Source organism: Colobus angolensis, unplaced genomic scaffold (genome assembly GCF_000951035.1).
Source record: "Colobus angolensis palliatus isolate OR3802 unplaced genomic scaffold, Cang.pa_1.0 Scaffold86, whole genome shotgun sequence".
NCBI classification, from domain to species: Eukaryota; Metazoa; Chordata; class Mammalia; order Primates; family Cercopithecidae; genus Colobus; species Colobus angolensis.
Window position 1 is genome coordinate 3,845,487 of NW_012122487.1, and position 11,598 is coordinate 3,857,084.

Here is an 11,598-nt window from a genome sequence, read left to right on the forward strand (position 1 = left end):
TGTTAGCCAGGATGGTCTCGATCTCCTGACCTCGTGATCCACCCGTCTCGGCCTCCCAAAGTGCTGGGATTACAGGCTTGAGCCACCGCGCCCGGCCTGTTGCTTACTTTTTGTTTTGTCTGCAATGGGGGGGGCTGCTGACTGTGAAGTGCTTATTATCCTTATCAGGGGTTTTGTTGAATTCTGCCAATGGGCTTGGTAATCTTTGCTTTACTTTTTCTTTTCTGTTTTAGATTGCCAGAGCAGTTTTATCTGATTCACCACAACTCTCTGAAGGAAATGAAATAAAATTAGAGGAACTAATTGACTCTCTGGCTTCTAACCCCTTCTTAACAAGGAATCAGATTCCCCGTACTCCAGAAAACTTGAGTAAGTTAATAATGCTTTCTGTTACTCTTTTTTCTTTCTTTGATATAACCACTGTTAGAACCATGACCTGACAGATCTTTTTAGCTTAGTTGCCAGTGGTTCTTTATTTATGCTGTTGTACTTGACATACTAAGTGTGGGCATTCTCACATAACAGTCTTTTTAGCAGTATTTTGTGCCTTTAGTGTACTCAGTATATAGAGATATAAAATTTTGATAATATACAATTTTGTCTTTGTTGTTTACTTTGCTTTTATCTAGAAAGATCTTATTTGAGCATTAAAAAAAAAATCTCTTGCCTCCTGGTCTGACCTGTGATCCATGTATTTATAGAGTACATAGGCTGTGTTCTGCCAGTCATCAACCAGAAGCATTAGCCATAAACCATGTGTGCGGAGGTCTTTACCCCTCCCAAATGAGTGAAACTGCCCAATACTGTTTTAGCTATAACTTGTAATTTGTGTAGGCAAAGTTCTGATACTGGTGTCCTTAGGAAGGCACATCATCTTGGTTGAGTAAGTAATTTCTGTTCTACTGCTGATATAATTCAGTTTGGACTGAGCCACAGCCTAGGTCAGCAAACTATAGCCTGTGAACCAAATTTGGCCCCACCTTGTGTGTTTTTGTATATAAAATTATATTGAACATAAGCATTTTCATTTGTTGACATTGTTTATGGCTACTTTCATGCTATCATGGCAGAGTTAAGTAGTTGACAGAATGGATGACCTGCAAAGCCTAAAATATTACTATCTGGTCCTTATAGAAAATGTTTGCCAAACTGTGGCTTAGATGGACAAGAAAAGGTCTTTTTAATACATGTAATTCATATGTGCTGCGTAAAAATTGATACACATTTCAAGAACAGCTGTCTTTCTATGTGTTTATTTGTATGTGATCAGTTGGAGATGGGGTTCTTTGATGTTAGGATTGGTTACATTGTAGAGCCTTGTCATCCAACCAGTATATTTATGGAACACATACTGAGTCAGGAGCTTTATCTTCAGTGTTAGAAATAAAACGATTCATTGCATGCTCTGTGTTTGGGAATGTTAGTAAATTGTGTTTTTCTCACCTTTAATTGTAGTAACTGAAATTAGGAGCTCATGGAGAAAAGCTATTGAAATGGAAGAAAACAGAATTGTAGAACCAACTCAAATGGATGCTGAACATAGAGAAGTATTGCCAGAATCATTACCTGTGTTGCACAGTCAAAGAGAATTTAGCATGGACGATTTTCTCTTAGAAACCACTGTGTCAGATTTTGGCCAGTCTCGTTCGACTGAAGAGAAAGTTGTTTCAGATTGCAAGTGTATGCCTCAGAAACCTGTGCTGACCAGTCACATAGATGAACCACCAACACAAAATCAATCAGATTTGTTAAATAAGAAAGCAATTTACAAGCAAGATTTGGAATGTTTAGCTTTCACCAAGCTTTCAGAAACTAGCCAAATGGAGACATTCTCCCCTGCTGTTGGCAATAGGATAGATGTGATGGGTGGCAGTGAAGAGGAGTTTATGAAAATACTGGACCACTTAGAAGTTTCTTGTAACAAACCTTCCACAAATAAAACTATGTTGTGGAACTCTTTTCAGATACCAAGTGGAATTAGTTCTAAGAGTTTTAAAGATAATGATTTTGGCATATTACACGAAACTCTTCCGGAAGAAGTTGGTCACCTAAGTTTTAATAGTTCCAGTAGTTCAGAGGCCAATTTTAAACTGGAGCCAGATAGTCCTATGCATGGTGGCATTCTTCTAGAAGATGTTGTGGGAGGGAGACAGACTACTCCAGAATCAAACTTCAATTTACAGGCTCTTCGCAGTAGATACGAGGCTCTGAAGAAATCTCTTTCCAAGAAAAGGGAAGAATCTTACCTCTCAAATTCCCAAACACCCGAAAGACACAAACCAGAATTGAGCCCTACTCCCCAAAGTGTACAAACAGATGATGTGCTTAACTTTTTGGACACCTGTGATTTGCATACTGACCATAGAAAGACATCTTTACCCATGTCCATCGGTGAAAGAAAACGGTCTCTTTCACCACTAATTAAGTTTTCTCCAGTGGAACAAAGATTGAGGACCACAATATCAAGTAGTCTTGGAGAACTACCTAATTTAAAAGGTAAGGTTTAACTAGACCTATGCATATTCACCTGTTGAAGTTTTCTCTCAACTTTTGATAAAACCAGTACACAATGGATGCTGCATGACCTTCATTGTTAATGTGCTCCTCCTTCTTTCATTTAGGATGAGGGGAATGATCCCTCACTGTAAAGGTCCTTTCAGAATCTCTGTTTATGTATATGTAGTTACAATTGATTTGAGACACGGGTGGGGAAAAAAAAGCCCCCCCAACCTGAAACTTACTGCTTTTATAATACAAATGACTGAAAAGTAATTGTCATCAAAATCTTGCCCAGTAGAAGGTGGTTTTTAAAAACTTCAGAAACCCAATTTTAAATATCATCACTGTAATGGTGTAGTATCTGGGAGTGGGGTGTAGAAATAAAAGAAGCCAGGTCAGTGTATTAGTTTCCTAGGGCTGCCATAACAAGGCACTGTAAAGTGGGTGGCTTGGAACAGCAGAAATGTGTTGTCTCTGAAGACAGTAAGTTCTAGAGGCTAGATGTCCAAAATCAAGGTGTTGACAGGGCCATGTTCCCTCTGAAGCCACTAGAAAAGGATCCTTCTTTTCCTCTTCTGGCCTCTGGTAGCACCAGGCATTCCTTGGCTTGTGGCAGTGTAATTCTAATCTTTGCCTCCATTGTCACATGGTATTCTTCCCTTGTGTGTGTATGTGTCTTATAAGGACACAGTCATATTAGCTACTTAATGGGTCACCCTACTCCAGTATGACCTCATCTTACTTAGCTAATTGTATCTGTAATGACCATATTTCCAAATAAGGTCACATTCTGAGGTACTGGGGTTAGAACTTCAACGGGGTATTAATTCAGTTCATAACAGTTAATAATTACTGAAGCTAGGTGATGGATACATTGAGTTAATCATAGTTCTCATAAGTTTTGTATGTTTGAATGTTTTCCTCATAAAAGGTTAAAAAAATCGCTCCTGTAGCTCATTAGGAGAGATAAGGATCTGGTGATACAGATTCATTATGTATCACTCTGATTTGCCCATAATAGTTACACACTGACTGCTATATTGAAAAGTATTTGGCTGGGCACAGTGGCTCACGCCTGCAATCCCAGCACTTTGGGAGGCCTAGATGGGAGGATCACTTGAACCCAGGAGTTTGACACCAGCCTCAGCAACACAGGGAGACTATGTCTCTACAAAAAATTAAAAAATTAGCTGGGCGTGTTGGCACATGCCTGTGGTCCTAGGTACGCAGGAGGCTGAGGTGGGAGGATTGCTTGGGCCTGGGAGTTTGAGGCTGGAGTGAGCTGCCATTGCGCCACTGCACTCCAGCCTGGGTGACAGAGCAAGACCCTGTCACAGAAAAAAAAAAAAAAGAAGTATTCTAGGAGGAATGTATTGATCTCTGGAGAAGGAGAGTACTTTGGTGAGAATAATAATAATTTTATCATAATCGAGTATTTGCAAAACTATGAACTTTTTATCTTGACTAAAATTTGCTACTGCTTGGAATCTGTTCTATTTATTTTTCTTTGTAATGTTTGCTTGTACTTTTTTTTAAAAATCAATCTACAGAAGAAGACATTTTGAATAAGAGCCTTGATGCAAAAGAACCACCGTCTGACTTGACAAGATGAAGACATACCTATTTAATATAACTATGATGCACTTAAATTGAAGCTATGCCACAGGATAGAAACTGAATTATAACTTAAATACATGTTGGAAGTGTAACACTGTTTTTCAGAGTTTTAAAAAAATTCCAAATGCCTTTTAGCCTTCTTTAGTATTTTTAGGTAAGGAAAGTATGTTTGGATTTTTTCTCTTTGTAGGTATATGAGATTGAAATGTGAAGTATTTGGAAAACAAACGTCAAGCGATGGGAAGCCATTTTGATTTCTTGAGTAATCTTGTAAGCATTAAGTGAATGACAAAGTAGTAGTGTAACTAATTTCTTATAACTTCAGTCAATTAATATAAGGATGAGTAGTTTTTGTTGTATGTTCACTAAGTGGTTAATATAATAGCCATTGAATATACTAATCTTTCATCTTAGAGAACTATACAACTTTTATTGTTTCTTTATGGAACATTCTGGCTAACCAGAAAAAGTGAGAAAAGTAGTACCTTGGGATGTGTAGTCAAGATGACAAATTTTAAGACTGGAAAAGCTCTAAACAGGCTTAATGATTATTCAAGTAGAATGATCCTGAGAAGTGATGTTTGGTGGAATAAAGTGCATGTGATGATTAAGTGAAGACTGGGGCAGAATGATTTAAAAAAAGGAAAAAGATGGAAGAAGATGAGTAGACACTTGTAAGGAACACTGTCAAACTATAAATCCATTCAGTGGGTTGTATAATATTTATATTTAGTCTAATTTAGACTTTGATAATTTAACTTAATCCTACTTTTATATTTTAACAAAAATATAAATTAAAATTTTCATTAGTCTGTTTTATTGTTGTTGAGTTATTTTGTACTCTCTGTTGAAAGGAATAAGGAATAACCATCAAAATTCCTCAGTCCCTACAGAATAGCCCCACAATAACTTGAGAAAACTGAACTTGGAGTTAAATAACTTGTCACACTTGTAGTCTCCTGCCTCACTCCTTCAGGTGCCCTGCCTAGGAAAAGACTTGGGTCTAGCATCCAAGTGAACACATACTATTATTGCCCTCTGTGAACCAGGAGGAATGGAACAGGCACTGGAAGGGTGATAGTACCTACAATACCCTTTGTAGTCCCCATCTCACAACCATCAAAATCTTGTCCACTAGCCCCCAAAAAACTGGCAAGGAAAGAAGGTGGAGGGGAAATTTATGGAAGTAGATGGCTTAATAGTTCATCTCTCTTCATTTATCTTAGATTGTCTTTCTCTAAGTTGTTTATCCTGTCCCAGTGTGAAGACTCATCTTTTTGTGAGAAAAGACAAAAGGAAGCACATGTAACTACCTTCTTTGCAATGGAAAAGGAGAAGAAAAATATCTTCTAAGTTGCTGTTTTCTTTTGTTAGTTAATGAAACAAATCAGGGACTATGCAGGTCTATGGGGAAACCTTTAGTCTGCTTTAAGAAAACTCGGTATCTGAAAATCTTAACTTAGCATGTAACGCTATCATATCAGCATCTGCAGAAGTGCCAAGGCCATTGCTAGACACTTAATGTGTATTATTTCATTTAATTATATTTTAAATGTGCTTCCTTAGTAATTCTTAAGTTCAAGAAAGAGTTTGAGAACTGCTGCTAGGAAATAGAGATTCACATTTAACCCTGTGGTACTTTTAAGAAGCAGGTATGTTGTTACATATATACACGGTAGAGATTGTTAACTATCAGTAGGGAAGCTCAAGTTCGCCACTCAAGTCTGAGAAACCCTTAATTACTGAGAATCAAACTAGCAGAATGTCTGTAGACATTTTGGATTTGTAAAAATCACGTTGTTGAGTTATACCTGTGACAGGCTGAAAGTTTTTGGCATTCTTTCCTGTTCTTCATATGCCAGTACCATAAACAAAAAATATCTCCGATCTGTCACTTTCTTCTCCTAAACCAAAGTGATTGCAGCTTTTTGCCTGCAGCCTTTTCCCTATCCAATATCTCCTGCAGAGTTACCTTTTGATCTTAAGAATTGTGTTGGTTGGGTCATTTCCTTGCCTAAAATTCCACTAATGGTTCATTGTTAATTCTAAAACAGAGTTCAAATTTAAAGGAATGTAAGTTCCCCTATAGCAGATTTCTTCTATTCCCCCTTCCGCTGTCATCTCCCATTTTTTTTTACTGTAATGCTTCAGTGAGCATGGGTCTTTAGAGGTCTTGGTTTACAATTTTTCTGAAGCAGGAATACCTTGCCTTCCTCTACTGGTTTACCACAATTACAGCTCTCTTAAGCCTCAGAAAAAATGTCACTTCCACCTTGAAGTCTTAATCCACGCTTTTTATATCCATGTGCCTAGTCCTTCTCTGAAATCTCCTATGGTTTATCCTAACTTTTTATTCATTTTATGTCCCACTAATTGATTTTATTATATATTTTTTATGGTTGCATGTGGTCTCTCTAGTTATAGCAATATATACATACATACATACATACACACCTATGTAAATGTGTGTCGGGAGTATGGATTCACACATAGATACCCCAAGGCCATGTGTCATCTTTATCAATTATTTAAGTTTTGGAATTGTTTAGTTTGCTTCCTATATCATGGAATAAATGGTAAAGAGAGCTAATTCATTACTGTAAGTGGATTTCTCATTACATTCATATCAGACATTATATAGAATGTATTGTTTTGTTCACTGTAAGATACAAAGGTGTATAAACTGACTTCTACATCAGCTTGAAACCTGAGATAATGTTAAAATGTTCTAGTTATTTTAAATGTTTAAAGAGAACCACCATATAATGTTGCTAAACATGAAAAATGTCATCAAGTGAAATAAAGAATAGTTGAAGTTAACATTTGGGGGAAATTGAACTGAAAACAAAAATACGAGTATTTTGAAACCTTTTCTTTACCATGAGTCTTTTGACTATGAAGTCAAATTTATCTAAAGGAAAAACAGGAATTCTGGAGACCTGTGTAAAAGCAGACTATTATCTTCCTACTGTGAGCGTACTAAAATTAAAGTATGTTTAATGACGTTTTCCTCAATGTAGAAGTATTGAAGTAAATGTTTCTTTTATGTTGCAGATACATAGTTGCTCTAGAGATCACCTTTTTCTTTAGGCACTGTGAATAGCCAGTCTGCATCCTAAGTTGAAAATATTTGACATCCTCTATGGGAGTCTTTGTAAATATTGTAAATACTGTTGTTTTCAATAAATATTTTATACTATCTGGCTCTGGAATTTCTTGTATAATATCAAAAAGAACTATGCCCCTGCAAACCTTAAGATGATCACATATAAAGGTCTATTAATAACCTGATCAACAAATTTGAGAGGTTCAGTGATTCAGGTAAACATATTTTGTTACTTCCATTTTAATTACTAGATTTACTGTACATAGTATTTTAAAATGAATTTTTAAAGTAATATCTATACTGTCACGTTTCTCATATGGAGTCTTTAATGTATTGCCAATGGCCCTAATTAGGTAATTTTTATAAATTACACCTGAATAGCTTCTTACTCTTCATAAGTAGTGTCATCCACATCTGCTGCTAGAAAGGGTTTAATAAATATTAAATAATTTTATAAACCCTTAGAAATTCTAAAGCCCTATCACTTATATTTACTGTCCATACAAAGATAGCACTTCGGGTGTAAAATGAGAGGCTTAGAGTTGATCACAGGTCTCTTGGCTCTAAAATACTTAGCTTTCTTTTCAAACAATTCATAAGGCAGCTATTGCTGGAACTGGAATGGGACATTTTAGACCTGTTTGCCCATTTTACTACACATTGCCAATCCAAATTAGGAACGTCAAAATCCTTTCTTAAAAGTAGGTGATTTCCAGAGAAATACAAATGGGAAAGTGATCTTGCCCAAAGTGAGTGAAACTCTATTCCTTGAGGAAGGTCACTTAGCTTCTTGGGCTTCAGCTTACTCAGTATATAAATTCGGAATTATATGAAGGAATAATACATATTTAAAAAGCCCATTAGTGCTGATCTGTGCAAGTTATAAGAACAAAAAAATTGCCGTGTGCAGTGGCTTACGACTGTAATCTCAGCACTTTGGGAGGCTAAGATGGGCGGATCACTTGAGGTTAGCAGTTTGAGACCAGCCTGGCCAACGTGGTGAAGCCCTCATCTCTACTAAAAAATACCAAAAAGTAGCTGGGCGTGGTGGTGCATGCCTGTAGTCCCAGCTACTTGGGAGGCTGAGGCAGGAAAATAGCTTGAACCTGGGAGGCGGAGGTTGCAGCGAGATCGCGCCATTGCGCTCCAGCCTGGGCAACAGAGCGAGCCTCGTTTCCAAGAAACAACAACAACAAAACAAATAAAAAGCTATGACTCTTACGGTTAACTTTTCAACGGAAGTAATGGGGTGTAATGATGAGGAGAGTAAGTAGTCAGATTGCCTGGGTTTAGCTGTATGACCTTAATAAGGTTATAGCAATTTGCTCATCTGTTAAAATAGCTATCAAAGTAACCTACCACATAGGTTGTGAGGATTCAGTAAGATAAATGCACAAGTGCTTAAGAAAACGTGACATTTAGTACGGGATCAAATACTCAAATAGGTTTCACATCCAGTAATTTGGGGAAGAATGGCTCAGTAGATGGTAATGGTAGTTAACACAGTACGCTATGTGCGCTATGCGCTAGGCACCGTTCCTAAATACCATGAATTTAATCCTTTTAAATATCCTTTCAAGTGGTTTTTTTTTTTCCTGTTTTTGAGATAGGGTCTTGCTTTGTCACCCAAGCTGGAGGGCAGTGACACAATTATGCCTCACTGCAACCTCTACCTCCTGGACTCAAGCAATCCTCTTTTCTCAGCCTCCCAAGTAGCTAGGACTGTAGGCACCCACCACTATGCCTAGTTAATGAAAAAAAACTTTTTTTTGTAGAGACAGGGTCTCACTATATTGCCCAGGCCGGTCTTGAACTCCTGGTCTCAGGTGATCCTCCCACTCAGCCTCCCAAAGTGCTAGAATTACAGGTGTGAGCCACCACGCCTGGCTATAAAGTAGTATTCTGACCCACATTTTACCAATGAGGAAACAAGTGTAGTGAAATTAAGTACTTGCTCATGTTCACAGAGCTAGTAAGTGAAGGGACCAGAATACTAACTCAGATGGTCTAGCTTGAGTCCATAGCATAAGCACTTCTACAGCTGTTACCAAACATCACTAAAATGCTGGGGGCTAAACTCACAAATTTGCCAGTCAAGCAATACTTGTGGGCAGTCAGAATCTTTATATTTACATATTAAGCACTTTCAAGTTATTTCAAATAAGGTTATATTTTAAATTGCTAACACGTTTATTCATGAATGAAGCCAAGAATAATTTATAAATGCATTTTAATACCTTGCTGATAAAATAGTAACATTCCATCTTTGCAATCTGATATGGAATACAGGAGATACTGGTAAAGGCTTTGATGTGCATATCTATTATAACCAGGTAATGAGAACACACACGAACCCCCTACTTTAGTGTTACATCATACCAACTTCTCAGAAAGGCCAGCTTCAAAGCTCTACTGGGTATAGCCGAGTAAATAGTGTCCAATGTTTAAAGACTGGGGAGCCGGGGAGAAAGATGAAAGGAGTAAGCAGCACACACTTCAGAGCCCACTTTTACGCACACGACATTATGAATATTAAAAATAAAGGATGCAAACAAAAAAGGCAATTCAGCATTTTCAGAAAGAGCATTTGGCAATATTCAACGCATAAGGAGACTGTGCTTGGGGCCATCCACTCTCTCCAGCTTCTCAAAGTGTTTCCGGGCATTGCGAATGTTGATCAGAGTGGCCGCAGAAGGGATCGACGGGTCTGACATGACCACCATCACGTACGTGTTTGAGGTGAAGATGTCGATGAAAGCAGCGAAGTTGGAATTCCTAACTTCCATGCTCTGGAAGGAAGCGGCCAATTTACTGCAGCTCAGCTTGAACTGTTTGATGATGTTGCTGATCTTCTCAAACCGGTGGACGTCGCGCTGCTCTTTGCACTGGTAGTGGGAAATAACCAAGAACGTAGCTCTTTCGAACAGCAGAACTTCATCGGCCTCAATGATTTGGGCAAAATTCCTGAGGTTCATCTCCAGCTGCTGAACGTTGGGAATCAGCTGGTAGACGATGCTGGACCAGGCTTTGTAGAGCGTCTCATCCCAGATGGACGTTCGAAAACAAGCACACTCCAGCGGGCGAGACAGACGCCTCAGGTCTTCCTCTCGCTCTTTAAAAATCAGGTCGCGCTGATCCTCCTGAACCAGATCCATTTTGTGCACCAGGCAGAAGATTTTGGCGTCAGGAGAGTTCTGGAGGATGGCCTCCAGACACGACTGGTAATAATGCATGTCCTTTTCCAGTTCGCGGCTCTCCACGTCAAACACGTAAATCAAAACTTCCACGTTACGGAAAATATTGTCTCGCTGGCTGGTGAAGTAATTTTCCATGAAGGTGTCCTGACCGCCACAGTCCCACAGGTTCAGCACCAGGTTCCCCAGGAATCGGACGTGGGAGTGCTCCACGTCAATGGTGGCCCCCAGGCGCCGAGTGTCGCGAGCAATATAATTGGCGAAGATAATCGACCTCATGCTGGTCTTCCCCGACCCGCTCTTCCCCATCAGCAGCACCTTTTTCTTCATGGCTGTATTTGGCATCACCGAGAGGTAGTTTTTGAACAGACTTAGGGCAGGAGGTGATGAGCCAGAAGACTAGGTAACCAGTTGGAAGACCAATAGAATGAATCAGGAAAGCAATAACATGGCCTGGGCTGGACTCTAACAGTGATAATTGAGAATATGGGTCACACAGAAGAATAGGGAGGTCGGAAGACCACTAGGTGATTGCTTGAATGAGGGACATGGAGGGGTTAGTGCTTCTTAGACTTCTGGTTTGGGCACTGGATAGCTGAGCACCTTCAACTCCACAGGTGTTCTTTGCTGTCACCTGGGCAGGTTTGATCTGTAGGGGTGTGTGTGTGTGTGTGTATAACAGTTTCATTCTCAGTAGAGCTGCTAAATGAAGCATTCCTTTGTTTTATCTTGGGATATGTGTGACAGGTACTCCAGAGGAAAGAGGAATCCGGAAATGGAAGAAGGGCGTGGGCAAAGGGAACAAATCACTCGACGGCATGGAGTCGTACAATTTGCCATTTGGCATGAACATTATAAAAAAATACAGATGCTTCAGCTACTTACCCATCAGTCCAACCTTCGTGGGCTACACATGGAAAGGCCTCAGGAAGAGCGACAACAGCCGGAGTTCAGACGAAGACTCCCAGGCCACGGGATAGCCTTTGCTGTGCCCTGTGGCCCGGCCGCAGTGAGGCATGTATCTGTAGTTCCTTGCTGGGTAACAAGAAGTAAAATACATGTTTGTGTATCTACATTTACATTCTGCGCCCCAGAGCTAAGACAGACTGCGAATCACTTTTCTTCTGCGGGAGTGATGGTGCCTGATACGGTGTCTCGCCTATCTCCTTATTTAAGCCCTTG

General features: G+C 39.2%; 2 protein-coding genes across 2 annotated transcripts in view; one reads left to right on the forward strand and one right to left on the reverse strand.

Moving 5' to 3' along the window:
* Nucleotides 1-7,315, forward strand: part of HAUS6 (HAUS augmin-like complex, subunit 6) — a 72,291-nt gene extending 64,976 nt beyond the window's left edge. The window contains exons 14-16 of the mRNA XM_011930414.1: nt 234-369; nt 1,456-2,496; nt 4,050-7,315. Coding sequence (XP_011785804.1) covers nt 234-369; nt 1,456-2,496; nt 4,050-4,111 — 1,239 coding nt within the window. The 3' untranslated portion in view covers nt 4,112-7,315. The remainder of the gene's footprint in view (nt 1-233; nt 370-1,455; nt 2,497-4,049) is intronic.
* A 2,078-nt stretch (nt 7,316-9,393) lies between these two features.
* Nucleotides 9,394-10,773, reverse strand: RRAGA (Ras-related GTP binding A). Its single transcript, XM_011930364.1, has one exon. It carries the CDS (start codon nt 10,759-10,761, stop codon nt 9,820-9,822), a length of 942 nt encoding a protein of 313 aa, XP_011785754.1. The 5' UTR covers nt 10,762-10,773; the 3' UTR covers nt 9,394-9,819.
* Nucleotides 10,774-11,598: the final 825 nt, after the last annotated feature.